The sequence below is a fragment of the Papilio machaon genome, chromosome 3, assembly GCF_912999745.1.
Source record: "Papilio machaon chromosome 3, ilPapMach1.1, whole genome shotgun sequence".
Classification (NCBI taxonomy): domain Eukaryota; kingdom Metazoa; phylum Arthropoda; class Insecta; order Lepidoptera; family Papilionidae; genus Papilio; species Papilio machaon.
In genome coordinates this window covers 2,853,170-2,880,584 of record NC_059988.1, presented here as the reverse complement: position 1 = coordinate 2,880,584, position 27,415 = coordinate 2,853,170, and the positions used below count along the sequence as shown (strand labels likewise).

The following is a 27,415-nucleotide window of genomic DNA, read 5'->3' as shown; positions in this document are numbered from 1 at the left end:
AAAAAAATGTCAAACTGTGTGTCAATGTCACATTGATTTGTCAATGTCAAATTGTCGTGTCAATATCAAATTGATGTGTCAATTTCTGCGCTAATGTTATTGGTTATTTACACAATTAAGAAAATTTATTTATTTATTAACAAAATATACTTAAATAAATCGTTGTAGTGAAAATAAACTGATACAGCATTATGGGACCACCTCCAGTTGTCACTGGCATTTCACCAAAAGAAGGCCCTCCTGGCACCAGAGTAACAATACGGGGGGAGTTCCTAGGCATAAGTGTAACTGATTTAATTGGTAAGATAGAAAAATATTGGCACTAATGAAAACAAATTTGTTTCACAAAATAAATGACAAGTTTTTTTGAATAGATAAATTCAATGAATTTGAATTCTTTAGGACTCAAAATATGCGGCTGTGATTGTTTGCTATCAGCAGAATGGAAAAGCAAGAACAAAATAGTAGCACGATCTGGACCATGTAAGGGTCGAGGTGATATAATAGTCACCACAAAATCTGGTGGCGAAGGCACTTCAACAGTACAGTTTAGGGGTTGGTTTATTTTTTTTTATTATTTTGATTAAAAATTCCACAATCCACTCATAGTAAGTAGTATTCAAAGGATAAGTTACTTTAAAATTAAACTTACAAACATTTTACAAGATTTTTCTTGATACCATATATATATTAAACTTATGATTTAACTTGAATTTATAAGTTATAATGCATCTTAACTACCTTCTACTAATATGTCTTTAAATATGTTATGTATATTTTTTTCCAACTGAAATTAAACTATGTGACTATTTTAAAATGTGACTACTTCTTATTTACAAATTGTACTAATGTACAAGAAGAACATTAATTGATCTGTTCTTGTACTACTCCATTATTACTATCAGGATACCATGAATCAGTGGGGCCTATGAAAGAAAGTGCCGTGTGGGTGGAGGAGGCTGCACCCCCATCTTTGCCATGGGGCCGTCGTCCAATGTCTCCTACAGCTTATACCCCACCAGATCCTTTGGGCTTGTCTACTGAAGGTGATGACTATAAGTTTCCAGAGGAAGAGTTACATGAGCTATTCCCTGATGGGTAAGTATGTTCATAAAACTATTTTACTTTGCATTTTAGTTTATTAGTAATGTTTATTTTTGTAAGTGGTAATTCTTTTCAGGTCAGGAAAATTGTCAGATGAAAATTTCCAACCTGGCTGGTATCTTTTAGAACATCATAGCAACACTTCATATGAAGACTTAAAAGCTGGTATGGTATTTCTGCAGAGAAAGGTTAGGATTTTTTATTACTTTTAAATAGTTTTTTTAGAACTTAGTTACAAAAACTTAAATATATTTCGAATTTATATGAGAACTAGCCATAAAAACAGGTTTATATGTGTTCAATAGTTTAAGAGGAGTTATAAAAAAAGAGAGGTCATGAATTTCTTGTATTAGTGTTTAAATTACTTTATTTTACTATTACAGGTAGAGGGACAAAAAGAAGGGCAATTAAGTTTTCTTAAAGCTAATACTGGTGCTGTGATGGACCAGTTAGACCGTCTTGTGCTTCTGAAGAACATGTACGAAGAGGATCAAAGGAAGAATGGAAGAGAACCACTCCCAAGCTTGCAATCGGCTATTGAAGGTAATTTTTTGTGTGTGTAATTATAATTAATAAGTTAAATTTTCGCATGTTTTTTTGCGTGGCAGAAGTTACAATATTTTTTTAAATGGTTTAGTTTTAATTTCTTTAATAGAAATAAGAATTAAAATAAGAGTGCATAAGTGTTTAAAAGATTGTGTCAAATTGAAAGGTCTAATTGTCTAATTTAATGACATATTAATGTAATTATTTTAACATTTAAATGTAATAAATAATTAATTTAAATAAATAAATTAAAAAAATAAAAATACATTAATAATAATAACAATATAAATAAATACTGAATTGAAAATTTTTCAGAATCAATTTCATTGGCCGACTCATTATTCTCAGAGATCTTATCACGTAAAGAGAATGCAGATAAAACTCGCGAGGCGTTGTCTCTGCTCACAAGACACAAGTTTCTGTTCCAATTACCCTCATCCATAGACAAGAATATCAAAAAGAAAGAGTATGATTTAGTTGTCAATGATTATACAAGAGCTAAAAATCTCTTTGGAAATACTGATGTGAAGGTATAAGTTGATTTTAACAAAAGTTATTAATAGCATTAAAAAAAAATTACATATGTGAAATTATATTTTTAATTTTTTTTTTGTACTTTAGTTATTAATGAAAATATGACATTTACGTTACTGAATTATGCTGACTGTATTTCACAACATCAATTTTTATAATAATTACAGCTATTCCAAAAAATCTTGGCCGAGATTGATAAAAAAATTGAAGATTTAAAAGAAAACTTGTTCAACAGAATGAAAACAATGCCTATAAATGTTCAAGAACAGACAAAATATATCAGGTATTATATTATAAGATATTTGATGCAAAAGTATTTTAAAAGAATTAAACTAACAGCGAAATAATGAATTTAACTCTACTTCATAATAAACCTCGCTGTAGTATAAACTTAAACCGAACGTAAGTAAACAAAAATGTCAGACGTTCCGCAATTACGGATGGAAAGAGACTGCTTCGAGCAGCAGCGCATGCTTCCTTATAAAACCTTTTGTGTGGCTACCCTCAACAGTCCTAACAATACATATTATAAGATATTTTATAATACTACACTTGGACTATGGACATGTCTTATTTGTTTTTAAAATGATTTTCAGATTACTGATTAGTTTGAACTGGGACGGCGACGCCGCTTGGACAGCTATACTGAGCCGTAAAGATTATCTCATGAACCTAATGAATAAAGTAAAGGAACACTTCAAAAAGAAGGAGGAGCAAGAATCCAATGAGAAAGGTAACATTGCATATTAAAACGTTCCATATCACCACTAACCTTTATTTTTTCGACAGATTTTCGTCAACCTTTATCGATAATGCGTTATTTAATGTCATCTTTCACATATTGAAACAAATTATTCTTTTATGTTCTACTTGTTGCAGGTCGTCGTAAGTGTCGCGAGTGGGAGTGCGAGGGCTCATGGAGCGCTACGCGTGCGGACTGGTGCGGTGCGGCGTGCGGCGCGCTCGCCTCAGAGCTGCACGCGCTGTGGCCGCTCGCAAGGAGGTACTTCGCTGGCGAGCTGGCCGGTCAGCCGACGTTGCCGCAGAGGCATACGGACCTCAAGGTCACTCTTCATGATTTTTACTTGTATCACAGTGGTTGGTAGAGAATACATGTTCACAAAGACATTAATATTTTCAGGAGATGATAATAGCGATGGTGGAGTCGTTTTCGGAGCAGATGCGCAGCTGCCTGATATGTACGGGTGCGGGGGGTGGCGCAGGGCCGGGTGCGGGGGGTGCAGCAGGTGTGGCTGCAGATGTGCTCCGCACGCGCCTCGTAGCCAATCTACGCCACTTGCGAGATGCCTACGATTCACTGTTGAAACTCGACTTGCCTTCACAGGTAACATACCTAATCTATGTAATTAAGTTAGATTTTTTAGTGTTTAGAATATCGGTTTTTTCAATGGCAGTTCTAAAATACTGCCGATGTAACAATTATCTAGCTTAACTTCTTATCGAATCGAATGATAAATATGTATTATATATTACTGGAAATATTTGGGCTTAAACAGCCGTTCAAAAATTGCCATAGCGGTCGGTGTTTCACGACCACAAGGCGGGGTATTGGTAAAGTTTTCAACTAGCAATAATCGCACCTCGGATTAACCTCATTGGTTACGATATTGCCTCTGCGCAAAGTTATCTGAAAATCCGCAATTCGAAGTACGTCATTCTTTGGAATACGCTATTTATATCGCGAGGTAATCACCGTGTGGCGCCATCTATTAATATAATACCGAATACTGTTTCTTTACATCTAAAGCTCCGAGTCCCTTTTTCATTATAGTACGAGAGCCCACGACCAAAATTTTTGCCTTATTGTTTTACGATGAAAACTGTATAAAATCGATAGATTTAGTGATTCTGATTGCAAAAATACTAATTTCAGAAATTTTCTGCGTTACGTATGACCTGACCGCATTTTCGAAGATGTCAATAAATTTTACCGAATTGTTTCGTAGTAATCTGTCTGATTTTCAGAATGTAGTTGAACGATAAATTTTAGTTACTGAAAACACGATTTTCAGACAACACGTCGCACGTATCCAGGACACCATTTGAGAAAATTAAAAATGAGGCAAAGAAAAAACCTATAGCAAACCGCCTGGAAATCTTGTTTTCAAGTGAACATTGGTCAGTTGATGCGAATTAATCATTTTTCAGAAGAAAGTGTGAGCGTCTTATGTGTTGAAACCATTTTGAACGTGTTGAAAAATTTTGCCGATATTTTCCACAGCATTCTGTCTGAAAACTGTTCTACATCATGAAAAAAGTTGCCTGAATGCAGAAAAAATTTTTATCAGACAAATTTAATGTTGTACTTCATTAATCAGACAACTTTAAAGTCAGAAATTATAAAAAAAATCGTGTTGTGGCGTATTTACATCTGTTAAAGAAATGAATAAGCTAATAATAATGATTTTTGTAACTCATTAAGTGATATCCGTTTCAACACCACGTGGTAACTCGACATCGGAGATAGATTTCCTTGCAGAATACTTTTTACTCCGAAAGTCAGCTACTTCTCTACACTTTATAAAATTTTCTTCTGTAATTTTTTTTCACTTTTTCGTTTTTTTATTTCTTTGCAAACACACAGGTAAGGCTAGCCATTTTTTCAACTACAACGTGCAGCACGTTTCAATATAATAAAGTGAGCGTCGTTGAAACCGTTGCTATAATCAGAACAGCTGATGGACGCTTGCGCTGTAGCTAGCCAGGGATAAGAACGTAGCAAGCACCGTACGTTACCGGGGGACTCCGAAACGTCCTCTTCGTTTTTGGAGTTTTTGGTGACATTTAAAATGTCTGAAAACGTCATAAGTCTGGCAGCCATACAAAATATTTTTGAAAAAATTAACCAAGCAGCTATGAGACAGGTCGGGTAAATTTTTTGACATTTTTGAAAATGCGCTAAGGCCACATGTGACGCGCAAAATGTCTGAAAACAAATTTTTTCGTAATAAAATGACGAAATCTATGTATATTTTTATTATCAGACTTATTGTGATAAAACTGTTTGCCTATTTTTTTTAACGTAGCAGAAATGCCCCCCCATAAAACTGTGACTTTCTAGCCGGTAGTGCCCACTAGCCGGGTTCAGATTCATCCACTCTAACGGTATTATATATTATATATAAAACAAATTTATTGTTTAAAATAAATAAATTAAAATATGCTATTAAGGAAATAAAATATCTATTTTAATAAATAAATCTAAAATGTATATAATATTAAAAACTGTTCTCATCTTAGTGTATCGTTTGACAAACAATGTTGTCAATGTTATACAATAGATGGCGCTACTAATAGCTGATAAAATGTAGATCGTGATTGTGAAATTTTTTCAGACCGAATAAGAGCTGTGGATGCGAATCTTTCGGTATCGCTTCTCGGCCTTTTGGCTAAGATCAAAGTGTAGTATCTGTTCTTTTCAGCTTAATATCTGAAAGTTCCCGCACTGCGGGACCAGTATATTAAACTGATTTTTGTAAAGCGACGGGATGTTCGGGGCTCGCTCCACTCCCGTCACGGGTCGGCCCGGCATTGCAGTGCCGCCGGGATCGGCCTACATAATATTCTAAATTGTATCATCAGTGAACCGTCTCGCAGTTCAGGTTAATTTGTACTTGCATAGAGTTATGCTGCGTTTCGAGCTGTGAATTTCCAGGCAACTCGCGACTCGATGCCTCAAATAGTTACAGTACATCGCCATGAGACGTGAGCTGCTAATTTGGTGGTTGAGCCGCAGTTCAACGGTTCAAGTCCATGTGACCAGAATTTTTGAACCGGTTCAGAGCTGATCCACGTCTCAAAAATCAAATATACAAGCATAGGACATTAGCCACTACTGACCTCTATGAACAATATACTGAAAGGCTGTGTGCCGTGGTCTTTGTGGGTATTCGAGTTTTTCCACATTGGCGCTGATGTAGCTGTATTAAGTAATCTAATTAATAAAAGTAGTAGCACTGCTACTAAACAAGTTTTGACAAGCGGAGTTCCAAGTAGGGACGTTGATTCAATTTAAGAGGTCGAAGAATGATAGTGATTTGAATATTTGATCTTACATTTTGAATTGGTTGCTAATCCTTAAGTTCTAATTACTTGCTTAATTAAATAGAAATTGTTTTTTTTTAGCAAAATGATATTTATTTCTTTCATATTTTCGTTTTGTTACAGCCGTTGAGTATAGTGGAAAAGGTAATATTTGATTACCGAGTGCATGGTATGACGGTGTTTCTGCAACGGGCGCACAAGAGAGTTAAAGGTCTTTCAGAGAAGGAGACGTGGAAGATCGAAGAGTTTTCCGATTACGGCGCCATCACTAACTTGGTAATAATAATTAACACACTATGAAGTCGTGTAAATGTTTTTATAAACTTTAATTATTTCAAAAATAATAGAAAGAAAGAAAGATAGGTTTATTTGGTGTAAGAAATATTACACTTTCACAAATTACACAAGATGAAATGAAACTAACAAAAATAAACGATAATGGACGCCACTCAGCATCAAATTTTGGGATAAATGACTTCCAATTACAAGAAACTGAACTTAAATTACACATCCGAGCGCTGAACATCTTTACAAATATTAATACGTAATCTTTAAGTTTTTACTTGTTATTGCTTGAATATAACTATTCCAGCCACACTTGCTAGAAAGTTACGTGAACGATGCGCTGTCAGCTATCCACAAGTGCGTGTTGAATAGCGGACGGCGCGAGAGCCCGCTGCTGGGCGCAGGCGGAGAGCCGCTGGCGGTGCTGCAGAGGCACACGCAGCACACCCTGCTCGCCTTCGTGTCTGTGCTGCGTGACCTCACCATGCATCATGAGGACCAGGTTACCCTTCACACTATTATATTTCGGCTTTGAAGTTTGGATTTTTTTTTAATATTTGTTCGATGAAATTGCTGGCGTCTTTGTAACGCTAGTTGATTCATTGTTTATATGTTTTTGAGCAGACTAAGAAGGACTAATATTGTTAATTGTTTCAGACCTGTATCAAAATCTAATTACTGATAAATCTATTTTCCTAGATTTAATAATGGATAAAGTACATTTATATAAATGTATGGACATCGATAGAATTTACTAAGAAATTACTAATTTAATAAGACAGAAATTACAAGTTTATATTACGGGATTTACATTGTACTACCAACGCACTATTGCTATTTTTCATGGAATAAGTTTGTACATTGCAGGACTTCAACAACACGAGCCTGTCGGTGGCGCTGGACCAGCGGCTGGAGGAGAGCGCGGTGGAGGCGGTGGCGGCGGGGCGCAGCTGGCAGCAGCGGCTACTTGTCGCCGGCGCCAACGCACAGTACACACGCCGGCGCACCCTCGCTAATATTCTGACTTCTTTTGAAAAGTTAGTTGTTTATGTCGATAAACTGAGAAGTTATTCATATTAACAAATATGTTTCATGTATGCTCGTCGCCGTCTTTTTCTCCCGATAAAAAGACAGTGACGTGGCTCGCCAACTGTCACGTTGCGACTCCCGAAATGGCGAAAAGTGGATTGCAGATGTTCGGTTGGCCACACCAAATGGAGGTCCGTGTAATCTGCCTACCCCTCTGGGTTACAGGGGCGTGAGTTGTTTTTTTATGCTCAACGCCTATTGAGCGATTCACCTATAGTGACAGTTTTGTCATTGAATACGGCGATGCTGCATGTCTTCGAAACGAAAATTAAAGACTAAATTGCTAGCTCAGAGCTCAACGCAATGTCATTTGTTAGAGAGACTCGACTAATAAGACAGAGTCCAACGCACCGTTGTGGCCTGTCCCATACGCATATTAGGTCTGAGTTGAAATTACGGTAACCATATTGGTCTCAACCTGCAGGTCATCAATTTAAATTGATTTACCTCCGACTAATCATTTCATAGTATAATATGTGGGCCGATCCCGGCGGCACTGCAATGCCGGGCCGACCCGTGACGGGAGTGGAGCGAGCCCCGAACATCCCGTCGCTTTACAAAAATCAGTTTAATATACTGGTCCCGCAGTGCGGGAACTTTCAGATATTAAGCTGAAAAGAACAGATACTACACTTTGATCTTAGCCAAAAGGCCGAGAAGCGATACCGAAATATTCGCATCCACAGATCTTATTCGATCTGAAAAAATTTCACAATCACGATCTACATTTTACCAACTATTAGTAGCGCCATCTATTGTATAACATTGACAACATTGTTTGTCAAATGATACACTAAGATGAGAACAGTTTTCAATATTAAATGTATTTTTTTTATTTTTTTTTATTGAAGCAATAAATTTGTTTTCAGTTACGAGATGCCTAAGCCAATACAAGCTATCCAAGCAACGAAGGACGAACTGAGCGCTTTGGAGGATAACATAGCGGAGATGTATTTGGAGTACAAGGGCGACCCACTAGTGGGCACGATAGAGCCCAGCATGTACATGGGCCGCCACCACACCGACGCCGACACTTTGCTCGACGACGCCAGGCCTTACGTCTACGAGATCATTAACAATCTGATCGCGGTGCATGCAGAGGTTTGTTAAAAATATTGCAACAAATATTAAAACAAGGATTGTCGATGACAAATAACTGTAGATCGTGGAATATATAACCTCTCTTCTACGAAATTTTACTAATAATTTTTAAATCATGCATGCACAAACATTTTTAATCTGCTTTTTAGTAACATAAATAATGAAAAAAGGGACTCGGAGCTTCAGATTCGAAAAACAGTATTCGGTACATATTAATAGATGGCGCCACACGGTGATTACCTCGCGATATAAATAGCGTATTCCAAAGAATGACGTACTTCGAATTGCGGATTTTCAGATAACTTTGCGCAGAGGCAATATCGTAACCAATGAGGTTAATCCGAGGTGCGATTATTGCTAGTTGAAAACTTTACCAATACCCCGCCTTGTGGTCGTGAAACACCGACCGCTATGGCAATTTTTGAACGGCTGTTTAAGCCTAAATATAAATATTACCTCATATATTTCAATATACATTTATCGTTCGATTCAATTAGATAGATAGTTGTTATTTCAGTAGTACCGGATCCCCAAAAGTCCGGTTGCTGCCCAGTATAAAACCTAGTTTGACTAATAGTCTAAGGCTGAAATTTATAGTCGATACTCGGACTTAGCTCGGACTTGACTTAGGTTTATCTTATGGCAAACTCATCTAAGCATTTGCTTAAAGTTATCTCAGATTCGAATTTATAGTCGTTCTGGGCTGAGATTTTGTCAGTGTTGCCAATTTAGCATATTTTATGCAAAATTTGGCATAATTTTAGGACATTTAGCACATTTTTCTTCATTTAGCATATAGCATTATTTTTATTACCATATTAACTTATATAGATATAAATGAAATTTAAAAATGAACATGATGCATTTTAGACGTATTCAAAAAATCACAAGGTAATCATTATATATAATTTAGATCGGCATTCATAACAACGAGTATAGCAGATCCACTTTAATAGGCCACATTTAATACTTGGAGGACTTTTTAAAAAGATAGTATATTTAGGCATATTATAACAGGTCTTTAAGCACATTTTGAAGAAGCCGAGGTGGCAACAGTGATTTTGCTAAGCAAGAGAGTTTTACAAAGTTTCTATTCGCACAATATCTTCTTGGTACTTCTCAGTATTTATAAAAAATATATTTAAAATACATGATCCATATATCATTTAACTTATTAATTTAATCGAATAGTTGCATTTATTTATTATTTGCTATCAAAATTATAAGCAAAACGACGAAATTAACATTTTTAAATTAACACTTTTGTAAAATTATGGTTAGGTATACGGTGGAACGGAACGAGATAATTTGACTTGACAAAGTAAATGACAACGTCAAACCCATAACAACAAAATAAAATAGATTTTGTTATTGTTGAGGTTAATATCTTTTTTATCATATTATGCATTTCTTCTGGAATTTGGCTTATCTACCTGGACATATAAAGATTCCATCCTTTGATGTTTACCCTGGACCCGTATTCTTACGGACTTTCCATACTTTATCTTTCATTTGGATTTGGCTAACGAACTAACAAAGATTTTCGAACGGATTTTTGAGGATATTGTCTCGAATAGATAAAATTGACAAGCTTGGAACATCGCATCAACAGGTAAATATGATCAGTACCGGCAATAAGTAATACTATATTTATTTTCCTGTTAATAAAAATAATCATGTATACTTTAGAAGAAACCTTTTTCTTTGGTATTATTTTTTGTACTAATTTTCTTCTTTCTGTTGTAGCCTGTTTGTGGATATTTTCCAGGCTTAAGCCAACCTACAATGTGCGTCATCATAAATAAAGTTTCAAGAAAATTGAGTCAACTTCTACCGCAATTTATACGTTTCCCTATTCACCTATATACGCAAATTGGAATAATCGGGTAGCACTAACTACCTGCATGGCCTGAACAATATTCTTAATAAATATATATATGTATATTAATAAAGAGATTTCTTCTTAAATATTTAGAATATGGTTTTTGTTTGTTTATTTTATTGTAGCAATCCATGTCGTAAGCAAAATTGAAATCCTTTGAAGGGAGAAAGAAGAATTTGTAAAGTAGGCAGGTACAAAATCCTTGGAAACGGAGTGGTCATCAGGTGAATCCAAAATATATAAAAAAGGTTCAAAGCACGCACATACTCCGAAAAAACCATAACAATGACAAATCCATATTGATATAATGCCAAATACATATTAGTAAACTCCTTCGAAATCTTAGAACAGTGGTAAACACCAGCAACAACAATATTTTTTGCACGAATGGGTCGGCTCGCCTGGTGAAATACCACGACCACTCAGAAGACAGGCGGAAATGGAAGTAATTCCAAGTTTCGTCTGATGAATGGGCGTGTCTGAGGCCTAAATTTAGTCCTCTTCATTATTCCAGCCTTTTCTTACAAGGAAATGATGGGAAGGGGAAGCGAATTTGACGGAGGAGTGGACGCCTAGGAAGGGGAAATATACCCTTTCTGTCCCTCCATCGATTAAATGTAGGCAACGTATCTGCAATTACGGATGTCCATAAGCGGCGGTCGCTTCGCTATTTCAACGAATTTAAATGGTCACCTGCTCATTTGACACCTTATCGTATAAAAAAGTGAAGTCGAGAAATACGTAATATTTCGCTAAGTCAACTATTTTGGTGACTTAGCATTTGCTAAGCAAACGTCTAAGGTAAGCTTAGAATATGTTTATAAATTTCAAACTCGTAAGATAAGTCTAAGCAAAGTCCAAGTAACGACTATAAATTTCAGCCTAAGATCCCGCTGCAGGATTGGTGTGCTCATCGACTTTTTGTTTAAAACCAAATTTTTATGTCTATTTATAGTTAAGAGAATATATATTTACTAGGGTGCCTATCAAAATTTGGCCGCCATTATTTTTTAAAAAATTATTTTTAATTGATTTTTGGTAAAAAATTTCGTTCATTTATTTTTTAAATAAAATAACGTCTACATAACGGTAATTAATATCAAGATTCTAAAAAATCACGGTTGCCGTTGCGCACCTGGCCGCACCTCTTTGCAGCCAGGTGTAAACAGGTATGATTTCGATAAATTTATACGTTTATAACCTATTTTTATTAATTATATGTCAAATTAAAGCTATTTTTTTTCTATTAATTATCATATAAAGTTGCTTAATTAAATTTGGCCGCAAATAAGGGTTACTGGCTGTTAAAGATAATAAATGTTTAAGGTAGAGTGAAAGAGAGTTAGCGCGTAACATCATTTGTTAGACGAGGACAGCGATTGCCGGCTGTGCGACGCTTTTAAGCCATTGCGCATGCGTCGAACGTTAGTGTTCTCAACCACCGGGGAGTAATAGAGACGACTTATAATAAATAATCCAAAAAATATGTAATTTTTTTCAAAATGACATATTTAAAAATTGCAACAAAAAATTAATATTGATTTGATATATCGACGGTCTAGTTAGGAATTTGTCTAACTCCTTATTTTTTAGAGGGTGATTTTTTTAACATTTTGATGAAGCAATAATCCAATTACAAATTATTTGAATGATTAAAACTTAAATATTATATCTCTATTAGATATAAATAATTTTAAATGGTTTTTTAAAATGATAATAAATTTTGAAGTAATTGTTTTTTTCGTACAAATAAAAGATTCTCTAAAAAGGAGTTAGATAATTTGCTAATTAGAACGTCGATATTTAATATTAATTAAAAAAAATAAAAAAAATAAAACCAAGGTGACTTAAGTAAAAAAAAAAAATTATTGCGAAAGTATTATTCAAAAATTTTATTAGATTTTATTCAAGTATTTAATTGTCTGTTACATATTAATTAAACATTTAAGCAAATTAAAAAATTAACAAATTTATCTTATAATTCTTATATTTCCGTAACTCTTATTACTCAAAATGCCGCATCTGTTCAGTTGAGAACACTAACATTCGACGCATGCGCAATGGCTTAAAAGCGTCGCACAGCCGGCAATCGCTGTCCTCGTCTGACAAATGATGTTACGCGCTAACTCTCTTTCACTCTACCTTAAATATTTATTATCTTTAACAGCCAGTAACCCTTATTTGCGGCCAAATTTAATTAAGCAACTTTATATGATAATTAATAGAAAAAAAATAGCTTTAATTTGACATATAATTAATAAAAATAGGTTATAAACGTATAAATTTATCGAAATCATACCTGTTTACACCTGGCTGCAAAGAGGTGCGGCCAGGTGCGCAACGGCAACCGTGATTTTTTAGAATCTTGATATTAATTACCGTTATGTAGACGTTATTTTATTTAAAAAATAAATGAACGAAATTTTTTACCAAAAATCAATTAAAAATAATTTTTTAAAAAATAATGGCGGCCAAATTTTGATAGGCACCCTAGTAAATATATATTCTCTTAACTATAAATAGACATAAAAATTTGGTTTTAAACAAAAAGTCGATGAGCACACCAATCCTGCAGCGGGATCTTAGACTATAAGGCCTTAGGGACAAAACAACAAGCCGTTACGGAACAAGGCACTCGAGCCCTCGACTATCCCAAGAATAAATAAAGTCGCGGAACATTTCGTAGACTGTACTCCACTACTGTACTAGCTACCGTATCCATTAGGAAGGCATATCGATGTCGTAGAGGCATGCGTAGTCGATATTTTGATCTTTCGTCGGTCGTCGGTAAAGCCAGTCGCTCGCTACCTGTTTGTTAAGATCGTCGTGAGAAAAGTGTCTGAGATTTACAATATGGTAGAGCAAATATATGTAATTGACATATTCTAAATTGGTAGTCACTACGCAGTACAAGCAGGTATACGGGACACGGGGCAGGTTACGGAACACTATTCAACGTTGTAGTATCAAGTAAATTTATTGTTGTGGGATAAAAATTACCAAACCGTATTCGAGACTTAAATTTTGAATTTTGTCATACACTAGCGATCGATCGTGACACATTAAAAAAAAGAACAGAAGCGGTGCAGAATTTAAAAAAAATTAGGCTATAATATGCCCGTATGTATCAGCTACCTCCGTCAAAATCGGTACATCCGATCCGAATATTACCCGGAGGAAACGCCGCTTTGCGGATAAACAGGCAGACAAAAATGTTTAAAATTGTATTTGGGTACGAAATATGTCAATTTTTTTCCGATTTTGCTTGTTTGTTTGATGTTTTAGCAAACAAAAGCTTTATAATTTAGGTGGATAGTGTGTGCGGTGCGGCGTCGTCCCGCTACGTGCGCGACATTTGTGAGACAGTGTGCGAGGAGCTGGCGCGTCTGGCGGCGTGTGCGCCCGCACGCAGTCGAGCCGCCGCATTCCAGGCGCGTCTCGAGTATTCCCTACTGCGTCTCGCAGTCGCCGACCACCTCACCAGGAAAGCAGAGTCAGTTACCCACAACATAATTATCTAATACCTTTTTATATAGTACAATTCTATATTGAATCATTGTTTTTTTTTTATATAAGAAAGATACAGCGATAAAATGGTTTATGAACAAAATCATTTTTTTTTAAATTATTGATTCATTTTATTTATTTAATGTGCTTTATCAATTTAATTATATAGTATTGTTTTCTTAATTTTATAAAACACTACACTTATAAACACTTCCTGCTTTAACCATTGATTTCTCGGACCAAGTCTGTATAAAACATATGTCATTATTTTTGACAAAACAGTATATTTTAAATGGGGATTTTGGTGTCAGAAACCAGTAAGTCATATTGACATAAACGTTAATTACAAAGATGTATAACAAATATTATAAGGAATGAATTCTGCGTAATTTAAAATATTTTTTTTGTACTTTCTGTTGTTTAAACTTGTACTATTTAACATTTTCAGGAACTATTTAATGGAGGCTCTCGCCGGCCTGCCTCCTTTGGAAAACGAAGAAGACAAAAAGTAAGTATAACAAAGTAATATAAATAATTTTAAGTAATGTAACATTTGCTAGTAGTCTAGCTATCTAGTATAGCTATAGTCTAGTAGCTATATTACATACTAGCTGTCGACAGCAACTCTGTTCGCGCGGAAGTAAAAAAAAAACCTAATTAGTAGTCTATGTGTTCTTCCCGACTGTGTTCTATATCTATGCCAAATTTCAGCAAAATCCATGCAGCCGTTCTGGAGATACTTTCTAAAAAACATCCATCCATGTAAACATTCGCATTTATAATGTTACTAGCTGTCTCCCGCGAGTCTGTCTGCTCGGAATAAAAAAAACATAAATAGTGTTCTACATCTCTACCAAATTTCATCAAGATCCATTGAGCCCTTCTTTAAATACCTTCACACAAACATCCATCCATCCATCCAAACATTCGTATTTATAATATTGTTTATGAATACATACATAGTGAACTAATCCGATCTATATTTTTAGTAGAATGGATAATATTATTCAAGGATTCAAGAAAAGAATGGAACTACAACTGACCAGCCTAAATTGCAACATGGAGACTGTTTAATTTATAATTATGAAATTTATATTCTTACGATATTTCTCATTTAACTAGTCTGTAATATATAGTAAATAGAAAACTGGTATTTATTTTAAAACATTATATTTTAAATACATTAATCAATGAATACATTATAATGTAAGATAGATGTAGGAATATAAAAGAATTTTTAAATAAAATGCATTTTTTCTTTATTCCTCTCTTTTGATGTTCATATAACTCTGAAAATTAAAAAGTCAAGTTAGATTACAAATAGTTGGCAAATCTACAAACTTAATTTTACACTTTTTTTCGATATAAATTTTATTTATTTTTGGTAAGCAAACAGGTCTTGATGTGAACAAAATATTCTATTAATTAGTAATCCAAAAGAAAATATTTTTATAGCCACAAATATTTGATTATTTGAAATTTGAAATCTACTAATATCTTTGTAATCATTAAAAAAAATTATAAACTCTTTTTTATGGCTGGATTCGAACTCACGAAAACACGATCAGTCATACTGTTCGTAAGAAACGGGATTCTTACCACGATTAGGCTGTTTGAGCTCCCGATATTTCGGCACAGTTGCATGCGTTATGTTCACAGGTTGACTGGTGTTGTGCGGTAGTGTGAAAAATGTTAAAAATAGCCGTACCGGTCTACATTATTTCTTAAACATGGCGCATGCAACTGTCCCGAAATATCGGGAGCGCAAACAGCCCAATCGTAGTAAGAATCCCGTTTCTTACGAACAGTATATTAGTAAAAATCACGAAAGTTTGAAGTTATATAACACGATCAGTTGTCCGTAACCTTAACCTACTGGTTAGCCTAATTTTGACGATCCACGTTTAAAGGTTATAGAAAATATTGAAAGGTTACCTCTTTAGCTAGTTTATGCAGCATGGCCGCCATGGCGGGGCCGGTCTCCGCGACCATTTTGCGAAAGTATCCCTTCTTGTTCTGTAACAGTACGTGCGGGTGATCGTATTCCATGAGGCGACCTGCGTCTAATACTAGTATCTGCATAAAAAATACAACAATAATGTTATTATTTGATGCATAGTTTTATTTTAACACCGATTCGTTATATACCAATCAATCTATACAATTAAAAAAAAACAATTTATAAATCTTTTGCCCGTGCCTGCCTGTCTGTCTCATGAACGGCTAGACCGATTTTGCTTGGTATATTGTAGGCTACTTTTTTCTGCTCTGACGAAGTCGCAGGCGCCTACTAGTAAAACAACTCACATTGGACATGGTCGTTATCATCCCTTTCATTCTCTTAGACAGAAGAGACTACGAGTCACTGCAGTGGAGATTACGGTAAATGTACCCCAAAATTTGCGAGAAAGTATTCGTAACGTCATCGACAAAATTTGTATTAGGTTTATACCGTGCCTCTAAAGGGCGTGAATTACAACGACAAAACTCATACAGATTTTGTCGCTTATCGCAGATAGATCCTCAGATCATGTAGGTTGTAACTTTATCTGAGTCAATGACGGTGTTGAGCCTGTGCGCGATAGTGAGCACGGTGCAGCGCTGGAAGTGCAGACGTATGGCGGTCTGTATGAGGGCATCGGTCTGCGCGTCCACGTTGGCGGTGGCTTCGTCCAGCAACAGCACTCGCTCGTCGCGCACGATGGCCCGCGCCAGGCACACCAACTGCCGCTCTCCCACGCTGAAGTTGCACCCACTTTCTGACACTTGCTTGTATAGTGCCTCTGGAATGGTACTCATTTGTCACAGTACGGCTTCTGCTCTCAAAATGTGAAGGTTTAATATATAGCAAGTTCTTCACCTACACGTAGTGTGTACACATTGGATGAATATCATATAAGTGCCCTAGAATCTAGGCTACTTAAAAAGATGGAACGTGTAGGAAAAGTGTGATGCTAAATAGTAAATAGAAGTCGTTTTATTAATTAAACAACTGTACCAACGCCTTCTTCAGCTTTAAGTAGCTCAACATTATTGAGAGCTTTTAACAGGGTCTCATCTGAGAACTCGTCGAATGGATCTAGATTTTTCCTCATAGTCCCGCTAAATAATACCGGTTCCTGTAACATTTTACATTTATTCGATAGGAAAAATCTTCAACCCCAATGAGTAAATAAATAAATTTATTTCTCGTTTACCTGTGGTATAATAGATATCTTTTCTCTCAAGTCGTGGAGACCGATTCTGGTTATGTCTACACCATCTATTATAATAGTACCGTCTAAATACGCCAGCCTGAACAGCGCTTGAATAATGGAAGATTTGCCAGCACCAGTTCTACCGACTATACCTATCTGTAAGCAATTCGTACACTACTTGAACACTTTTTTTTATTTAAGTAAATACTACACTCAGTCCTTTTGTTTAGTACACTGAGGGTCTTTCTTATTGACCATCTAATGTCTCTGAGTAACTGATAACGTTAAAGTAAGTAATTAAAAGATATTTACAATGCGATACTAGGGAAATAATACAATGACCTTAGTTACCTTTTCCTGAGGCTGTACATTGAATTGCAGTTTATGAAGTACGTAATTACCGTCAGGGGTATATTTTAAACTTAAATTGTCAAAGGTTATCGCTCCCTCTGGCGGCCAGTCCGCAGGTGGCGCTTTTTCTGGATCCTGGTTATGAAATTGTTTTATATGTTATGTTAATTTGTTATGTTTTCGTCTTAATGTTATACGAGTAGTATATAACCAACACTTCTCAAAGCGCCCTCCTGCGGGAGTTTTGTGTATTCGAGAACTCTTTCGACGCTGGTCATTTGGTTCTCCATTTCTGCAGACTGACGCATGCCCCACTGGAACACGCCCGTCAATGATATCGACTGAGTGATCACAAGACCCACATTGCTGCCTTCGTTATCTAAAGAGTAATAATTATAAAGTTATTAACGCTTTTTTATACTACATTAACATTATTAGAGAATTAGAGTGATTAAAATGTAAGATGCTACAAAGTAAATGATGCTAAAATAAGACATTACACATCGCAATAGTATACAATACGGTGTTTTAAAATATTGAAATAAGTATATTTTTAATTTTATAGAATGGAGCTAAAATTAAAAGTTTTCATTTTCTTATATTTTTACCAGTTTTCATCAAGCAGCTAAACGTGACACAGACGATGAACAAAAGACAGATGATGTCGAGGAAGTATCCGAAGGCGCGGCTACATGCGATGAAGAGGTACCAGGCGGCGCTGTGCAGATCCTGGTGCCGGTCGAACTCCTGTGCCAACAAAACCTCCGCACCGAACGAACGGATCGTTGCCAGGCCCAGCACGGTCGCGTTCACGTGCCCGAACACTGGACTACGGGCTAGTAGAAGAAACTGGCTGCAGTCTTTATATTAATTACCAAATAACCCATTATATCTTCTGTCAAACAGAAACCTGGTACTTCTGCCTACCAGGTTAAGGCCGCAACTAACGTTACGTTAGATTGCAGATGGCAATCTTTATTACTAAGTGTTAATTATCGAGGTGTTGAGGTAAAGAGAGACATTCGTAATTGGAATTTGAAATACTTACATATGGGTAAATACGTAATCATCTCAGTACTTACTTATTCCTTCTAATCGTTTTATAGCACTGGTCGTACGCACATATATGATACGAAATATGTAGAAAATAATTAATGACGTAGTTATAGGTATTAACATGGTTATATCAGTCATTAAAATGACCACTATTACACCGGCCAGGTTCAGCATTATCTAAAATGGATAGTGGAGATGAAATCAACAGAATTAGTTAAAGTATTATTTTTTTCCGCAAAAATATCAACTTTACTTGAAAGCAATCCAGCATGGCTTGTGGCAGGAGTTCGTCTATAGAGCCCATGTCTTTGCTGAAACGATTCAAAATTCTACCCGAAGGATTGGAGTGGAAGAAGCTCATTGGAGATTGTGACACGCAGTCAAACATTTGGTCGTGTAATCTATAATAATGCATGTATTATTTATTTAATATTTATCTAATAGGTTTCATCATTATCTGTAAACATTTATGCCAAAATATTTCAGAAACACTTATAGTTATTTTCTAAAACCAAATGAAGAACACATGACATGGATCTTATACTTTTTGTTAATGAATATTTTTAATTTCTAGTAGCAAAGGATTTTCGAACCCGAATCGTACCTTCGCTTCAGATTTTAAATAGCGTAGAACAGTACTAACTTAATAGAAGACTTCATGCAAAGCGAGAAGAACATGAAAGCCCGACAGAGGGCTACGGCTACGGTAGCTATAGTGAGAATGCCAAAGATGATGACGTAGTGTCCGCGGAACAGGCCGCCCTGAGACCATAACAACCGATCGATAGACGAGTCACCCGTTAGATGATCTTCGATTTGACTCCTAGACGACAGAGAAAATTATATAAAGATCCTTTTTAACTCTAGCTTTGACTAAAGGAGAATATTCTTACCATTTGCTTATCCAAAAGTCACTGGCACTTGCAAAGAACTGTGCCAAAAGAAACAATATGCCAGCGATGAAAACATGGAAATAAGAAGTGCCGGCTAGAAAATATTCTTTATAAACGGAGCTGCGGACTCGTCCCAGAGCTTGTGCCTCCGCTTCTGGCTTTTGATCCTGGAAATGTATAGAAATTTTAAGATAATTTATACTATCATGGTTTAGTAATAGGTTCCGCCTTTTAGAAGTTGTAGTCTCAACGAATATTTGAAATATCTTAAACGCCATAAATACTTATCTGTTAATAGGATGGTATAATACGAATGCTGCATAAAATAGGATTCGCTAGAAAAGGTACTTTCAATAAATATATGGTATTACTAACAGCAACACTAGTATCCAGGATGATAGACCAGTTGCGTCGCGATAAGCTAACCGCGCTCGCTTGCAGCATGGACTGGCTGGCCAGGTTCGGCATGGAATCATCCTCGCGCACCTCACGCGTCTTGTCTTGCATCAACTGAATTATGGCCAATTCCTGTTCCTATTAAAGATATATCATAAAACACCAATCATGCCTTGTGGTGGGGTGCCTTACTTGCAGAAGAAAGAAAAGAAAATTACGTTTAAATCTTCGAAACCACCTTCCGCGAGAATCTTGCCTTTATCCATTATAATAATTTGATCAACGGATTTTATAAATTGTATTTGATGCGTGACCAGTACGACCGTTTTACTTGCCAGATATCTAAGAATGAGCCATTTTGATTAGTGATACTTTATAAGCATTAAATAAAATTCATTTTATAAAATTTTGTACTCAGGATTACCTTTTAATGCATTTTTCAAAAATATGCCTCGCAACTTGTGTATCCACTGCAGACAGTGGATCATCTAACAGGTATATATCAGCCTGAAAATGAATTAAATCCTAGTTTTCAAGAAACTAGAAACGCACGTAATATTCTACATTTATGATTTAAAATACCTCTTTGTAAACAGCTCTAGCTAAATTTATCCTAGCTCTTTGTCCACCACTCAGCGACACTCCTCTTTCCCCGACCACAGTTTTGTCACCATGTGGAAAAAGTGATATGTCCCTCTCTAATGCGCACACTTTACAAACCTCCATGTATCGGGATTTTTGAAACGGCTGACCGAATAGAATGTTTTGACGTACAGAACCTACAGGAAAGTGCAAGTGTTGTTAATTGTAAACAAGAAATTGTACCCACAAGTCTTGCCAATTCACGACGTTAAAGTTAGAAGACGAGCAGTATATCAATAGCCTGGACTAGACTAGACCAAAAGTCTAGACTAAACTAAGATCAGTACTCTAACGTTAGTGCACAGAATCAATTATATTTTTTGTACAGTAAAAAAAATTAACTACCAGTGAATATCCTAAAATTTGCAACAACGAGAAAGAAAACTAGATCAAAAAATATCCTTTGTCCGCATTGTATTTTTCTCACCCCATTTTTCAATATCAACTTACCTACAAAGAGCCAGGGATCCTGGCAAGCGTAACTAAGGGTGCCGTTAACATGAACACTGCCTCGCGAGGTCGGCAGCTCGCTCAGCATCATGTGCAGTAGCGTTGATTTGCCGGAACCAACCGCGCCTATTATAGTGGTCAATGAACCAGACATGATCTATGCAAGAGTAAAACAGGTAAGTCATTGCACAACCTTGATAAAGTTAATGTTTATATTTTTTTTAATTCTTCTGTTGCTTACATCAAAAGTAATATCTTCAACATCTTCTTCGTTAGATGATTTAATCCAACGACTAAACGCGTTTTCAAATTTTATTATTATCTCTTGCTTTATCGTATGTTCGCCTGTTTAATAACTTTTATTAGTATTATATTTAAATAGATTTAGAAAAATTGAATTGATAAATCGATTTAACTTTTACGTAAGTTAATATAAATAAATGTAGTGGTATAGAGAATAGAGTAAAAGCGCAATACTTTTCTCTTTTGGAATTTCTTTAGAAGTACTAGGCTCCGGTAGATGTCTCACAGGTGAATATCTTCTTTTTATTTCTACTGGATCGACTAGAAATTAAAAAGCTGTGCTTAATAACATCATCACATTATTAGCTATTGGATTATATTTCCTTTAAATTTTTTACTTGAAATCGTAACTCTTTTCTTGGGTTTTTTATCTTGAGTGGTTGTGTCGGCGAATAGCTGTTCGCGAAGTGGCAGATCACATTCCTCGCTTAATAAAAAATCTCTAATCCTCTGTATTGCGACATGCATTTCAGCTATCTGCAATCAAAATCTTACGTACGTTACCGTGAGTTGCCACTATCTTAAAACTTTTACAAGAACATATTGTTATCTCTACTTTTTCAAAGAGACTGGAAGGACTACAATATGTTTTTGTATAGGTATTTTAGGCAGTGGAACCTCACGGTTAGTCTTTTCATAGCGAGAGAGCATGAGTCTTACATTGTTCATACTTTTCTGGGCTGTTCTATAAACTAATTTCGTCCCATTTTTAGCCGACTTCAAAAAGAAGGAGGTTATCAATTCGACTGTATTTTTTTTTTTTTTTATGTGTGTTACCGCGAAACTCCGCCCCTGGTGGTCCGATTTTGATGAAAAATATTTTAATCGACAGGAAGTGCTTGCAGGTGGGTCCCATTTTTTTTTTTTTTTTTTTAAATAACTAGAAGGCTAGTAGATTTTGAATATAGCTTCAAAATTTGTTGCGTACATTAGGGACATTTTTGCTTTCAGCGCTTACGTAGGCTAAACTATAGGACCTACATAAAAATGATGTATGGCGAATTGAAGCTCTTTAAATGTGCTAAATAAAAGTCCGCGATAGCATATATCTATCTTTTATAGTTTTCTCACAATAACCATTTTTTTCTTCAGAAACATCAATTAAATTCATGCCCTATTTCCGACGCTATTATTCGAGTTCAGTATTAACCCTTATGTAAATAAACATGTTCATTATCAAGAGAATTTAATGTAGATTATATTTGCAATTGAAACTATATCATTCTGTCTAATAGTTTAGGAGATATCGTAAGAATAAAATTACGCGGAAACGAAAAATGCTACACGAAAAGCACAATTTTGCTTTCTGGGCTTACGTAGGTCAAACTATATGACTTACATAAAAATGATGTATGGAGTAATTATACATCCTTAAATTTGCTAAATAAACGTCTTCGGTGGCATATATCTATCATCTATGGATGTCTCACAAAAACCATGTTATTGTGAACAAACTTCGATTAAAATGCACACGAAAAACAGCGTCGTAAGCTTACGGCGCTATTATATTATATTCGATATGAATCCTTATCCAAATAAATATGTTTGATGGCTAGAGTATTAAATGCAGATTACGTTAGCCTTTAAACTATGTAATTCTGATCAATAGTTTGGGAGATATTAAATAATTAAAAACTACGCGCATTCGAAAAATGCTAGTGCGGCGCGCGGCTGGACAAAATTAAAGGCACGCTACGATGTATTAGTTCGGTAATTTTCAATTTGTATACCGATTTTGATAATTATTTCATTGTTTAAAGGATAAGTGGTTATCTGGTGCATTCTAAATTAGTTTTTGAATTGAAGTACACACATATCAAATAGGAAAGTCCTTTTCTTTATTTGTCTTATTTACGTCTTTATATGTATTAAGGAAATTTGTAATTGAACTTCAAATTCACTAAAAATTGTGAAATAAAACAAAAATTTTAAGAAAAAAAAATAGCCGACTTCAAAAAAAAAAACAATCGCAAACAAAATGCACTCAAAAGTAACCTAAAAAAACCAATTTCAAACAAAATGCACTCAAAAGTAACCTAAAAAAACCAATTTCAAACAAAATGCACTCAAAAGTAACATAAAAAAAATTCAAACAAAATGCACTAAAAAGAAACAAAATAATGTCATGAAAACTCTCTAAACTCTAGTAGTTAGTAGTAGGGGCTCAGTTTTCCGCAACTCCACGACAAGCGCGTATTTTGGGTGTCTCTAAACTCTAAAGAAAGTTCTCTTCTTTCTTGTAACATGTCTATATTGTATAATTATTGTTATTTTGGAGTCGGTTTCGGCCTAAGTAGGGACATAAACGTAAGTATGTCTAATACATCTCAAATATAAAATGTCACCTATTTACTTCGGCCGACACCGACTGCGAAATAACAATAATTATACAATATAGACATGTTACAAGAAAGAAGAGAACTTTCTTTAGAGTTTAGAGACACCCAAAATACGCGCTTGTCGTGGAGTTGCGGAAAACTGAGCCCCTACTACTAACTACTAGAGTTTAGAGAGTTTTCATGACATTATTTTGTTTCTTTTTAGTGCATTTTGTTTGAATTTTTTTTATGTTACTTTTGAGTGCATTTTGTTTTTATACTAATACTTTTTCTAAGATTGCTATTCTTACTTGTCCGACTGCTTGAGGGAAGAATAATGTCATTGTTTGCCTCATAATGTTGTAGTAGCAGGTAAGAAAGAAAACGTTCTCAACAGTGATGCGGTTCACGTAGGTGACGTAGAGAAGCACCGTGATGAAGATGCTGAACCGCGCAGTGAACATGATGAAGGACATTATCAGACCGCGAATGTATGACGTCATTTTGATGCAGCGGATTTCTTGGCTAAATTGAAGTAGAATGATGTAAGCTCGGCTACACAACTTGCTCGTACACATGTGTTAACAATGCTGCAATCCGCTTAGGGTCTATGTTTAGTTCAATTTCAAAGTTAAACACAACAGAGTTACAGTCAAAATCTGTTATAACGACATCGAAGGGACTGCTCATATTGAGTCGTAAAAACCGATAGTTGTAACAACCGGTGACAGGTATTAATAGGAAAGATATGTAATAACATTCAGCCAGGACCTTTGATTTTGGTCTATTTAACCGGTATGTTGTTCTAAACGATGTCGCTATAAACGGTTTTGACTGTATTTATTTCTAGTACTTAATATATTTTTGCGTATGTGAGAAAGTAACATACCGTCTTACGGTGTCGATTATCTTTCTAAACGGCATTTCCCACGTGTACATTTTGATCACCTCAATTCCCATCACGATCTCTTTCATTGATTTAACTCTTTCGTCAGATTTTAAAGCCGTTTCGTTTCTGTAATACGCAGTTGCAACTCCGAGACATACTGAAATGTATATTATATTAATTCTATAAACTTTGACATAAAAAAGAGTTTTAATGTTTGATTTTGATAGGGCAGTGTGATCACAATATTATGAAAATATAGAATTATGTAAATATTTCGGCCGTGTGAAGGTCACTTCTCTCTTCCTAATCGTCCCCTCACCGTCAATACCACTTCCGCTTCCCTAACTTTCCTTATAAGAAAAAGGTAGGAAGGGGAACAGAACTAAAATAAGGGCTGCGGCACACACATTCATGAGATGAAACGCGGAATTGCTTCCACTTCACGTCTTTCTTCTGTGTGGTCATGCTATTTTACCGGCCGAGGCGGCCCATTCGTGCGAAGACATGTTGTTGGCTAAACTACGGAAAAAATTCTATCTCACTTTGAAAAGGCAAGACTGCAATTACAATGAGAGCCCCATATACTGCTGATATACCCATTTCTCTATACAGGTACATTGTCATTAACTGGAATATAGAAAAATATAATTTAACTAAAACAACATACGAGAAAGTATTTCGTTCTGTTCTTGGCAACTCTACAACTGCACAATGACATTGAGTAAATAGCGCTCTCGCCAAAAAATATTACAAACTATGAATAACTTACCATTGTTTCAACTGGTCCTATCCAAAGATAATGAATAAAAGAGGGGCCGGTGTCAAATCTGTTGACATCATTCGCCATGAGGTTGACAACAAGACCCGCGCTGTTCTCTGACATCGATTGCAGACTCACTTTTAAAGACTGCAAATAATTAGGTCACAATCAAATTAAGAAATGTGTACAGAGCCAAGAGAAGTGGAGTCGGGTTCAACTATCAAACATATTTATCTTACATTGATGAGGATAGAAGGCTATAAACAAAGGAATTACAATAAAACTGTCATACCTTCCTGTAAATAAGACTACACACACCGACTCGCATTTTCATGCCGAGGTGTGTGACACCCATCATGAAGGGATGAGCGACCATGACGTTGGCGGTGCTACAGAAAACTACACCGAAGGCAAAGAACACCGCCTCGCCCCACAGCACGCCGCTCTCCTTGTCGTAGTACGAGAACAAACGGGAGAAATATGTCGAATCCACTCTGCAAATGTTAATCTTACATTTATTTTCTAACTATTGTTGAATTCTGAGTCTTGTTTCTACAAAAAAAAAAAAAACTTAAAAAGGATAAAAATAATTAGACTGCAATAAAGCTATATTGCATTGGTTAACAATTGCAATATAGCTTTATCGAAATCTTTGTTTTTTTTTACCAACTTTTGGCCAGGCTTAAAACCGACTTAAATAGGGGGAGGTGCTCAATTCGTTTAAATGTTTTAACCCACGTAGCTCACCATTTAGGTAGCTACTGCATGGCTGTAAAAAATATCTTTGAAATTACATAAAATTGCTTCAAATTGTTTGTACTGCTTACGTGCTATTGTATAAATCTTGAGCGGGACTGTAATAACGCAGTAATAGGCCCAGAAACAGCGGCTGTTGTAATCTATTAAGAAACAAAACACTATGAAATATTTATAAAACGTAACATATTAATGTAAGTGTACAAATTACATAAAATTTCCAGGAACACACTATATTTTTTTTATTTTATTAGTTTTAGATATTTGTCTAAAAAATTAAAAGTATTGTTTACGAATCGGCTCAAACGTAATATGTCACATGTTGTTATTTGAAACTGTGTATGTTTTTACTCTACCGTCGTAAAATATGCTGAGTATACCTAATTAAAAATTCCATAGCCGCTAATATCAATCCATACAGCATGAGTTCCGCACCGAACACCTTCGTTAAAACTCTCCATAGACTGGGTTTCATGTTTTCTCCACCGTCGCGAATGTTTTCAAGTTCACAATCCCAGGCCTTTTGCATCGCATCACCTGGATAATAATTTAATGATTTTGGGAAATCACTCTATAAATAAATCTTTCAACATACGCACCCAAAATATCCGACTGATGCTCGGGTAAAGGTGCATATAAATCATTATCTCGAATGTCTCGACTGTAGCCAAGTTTGAATGTTTCTAGAGTCCATCTAAAACATTCAAGATATTCAATAAATGCAGCAGTCTGTCATAACATTATTGATTGCCTATCCCACAACAATATAAAAATGGTCTCACGTGTGTAACCGTGAGGTTTAGACTGAAATTATGAATTTATTCTTAACATCATCTGAATGAGTTCATCTACGCCTGAATAAGTGCCCTAAACTTAAATATTATCCAAGGACCTACCCAAATGTTAGCACTGAAAACAGATTCGCTTTATATCTAGGATTAATTTTTCTCCTTTGCTTCGGACCGGTGTCCATATTTTTTAAATATTTAAGTCGAATAGTTTTTATTAAACATAACCAATGTCTTGCAAATTAACAAATTCACGTTGGTCGTGCGAACTCTGTTAAATCAGTAGTAGACAATAAACTATTTAAATTATTTAGGTCAAATACACAAAGACTTAAATTATCTAAGTATAAGAAAAAAATGTTTATTGTTAACAATGGTTCTCTATTCATTAAAAATAGATTTCACGATAAATACGTGACTATTAATTTAAATTTCCCTTTAATACAGATATCTATAATAATGTATAAAGTGTCACCTGTGGATCATATCAAGAATTACCTAAT

The 27,415-nt window shown here is 35.4% G+C and overlaps 2 protein-coding genes and 4 non-coding genes across 6 annotated transcripts; 3 read left to right on the top strand and 3 right to left on the bottom strand.

Moving 5' to 3' along the window:
- Positions 1-71: 71 nt before the first annotated feature.
- On the top strand, positions 72-15,202 carry LOC106712279 (exocyst complex component 2). Its single transcript, XM_045686460.1, has 17 exons — positions 72-300; positions 403-555; positions 906-1,098; positions 1,181-1,292; positions 1,488-1,647; positions 1,966-2,180; positions 2,352-2,467; positions 2,781-2,917; positions 3,064-3,248; positions 3,326-3,529; positions 6,373-6,525; positions 6,842-7,036; positions 7,402-7,571; positions 8,493-8,724; positions 13,915-14,099; positions 14,562-14,621; positions 15,103-15,202. Exons 1-17 carry the CDS (start codon positions 192-194, stop codon positions 15,185-15,187), a joined length of 2,664 nt encoding a protein of 887 aa, XP_045542416.1. The 5' UTR covers positions 72-191; the 3' UTR covers positions 15,188-15,202.
- On the bottom strand, positions 3,692-3,830 carry LOC123723576. Its single transcript, XR_006756797.1, has one exon. It is a non-coding gene; the product is annotated as a U4 spliceosomal RNA (small nuclear RNA).
- LOC123723574 lies at positions 5,575-5,767 on the top strand. The gene has a single exon (XR_006756795.1). It is a non-coding gene; the product is annotated as a U2 spliceosomal RNA (small nuclear RNA).
- On the bottom strand, positions 8,095-8,287 carry LOC123723569. The gene has a single exon (XR_006756790.1). It is a non-coding gene; the product is annotated as a U2 spliceosomal RNA (small nuclear RNA).
- Positions 9,025-9,163, top strand: LOC123723575. Its single transcript, XR_006756796.1, has one exon. It is a non-coding gene; the product is annotated as a U4 spliceosomal RNA (small nuclear RNA).
- Positions 15,203-15,364: 162 nt separating the features above from the next.
- On the bottom strand, positions 15,365-27,097 carry LOC106712280 (ATP-binding cassette subfamily C member 4). Its single transcript, XM_045686549.1, has 29 exons — positions 27,021-27,097; positions 26,724-26,818; positions 26,505-26,661; positions 26,196-26,267; positions 25,661-25,862; positions 25,378-25,515; positions 25,151-25,235; positions 24,609-24,765; positions 24,031-24,244; positions 21,740-21,878; positions 21,537-21,662; positions 21,340-21,443; positions 21,099-21,255; positions 20,589-20,785; positions 20,431-20,513; positions 20,225-20,348; positions 19,986-20,144; positions 19,611-19,777; positions 19,361-19,540; positions 18,971-19,118; positions 18,744-18,894; positions 18,270-18,497; positions 17,877-18,040; positions 17,662-17,796; positions 17,311-17,466; positions 17,112-17,232; positions 16,658-16,896; positions 16,049-16,189; positions 15,365-15,402 (listed from the first exon to the last, which is right to left on the bottom strand). The coding sequence occupies exons 1-29, from the start codon at positions 27,095-27,097 to the stop codon at positions 15,373-15,375; spliced, it is 4,146 nt and encodes a 1,381-aa protein (XP_045542505.1). The 3' UTR covers positions 15,365-15,372.
- Positions 27,098-27,415: the final 318 nt, after the last annotated feature.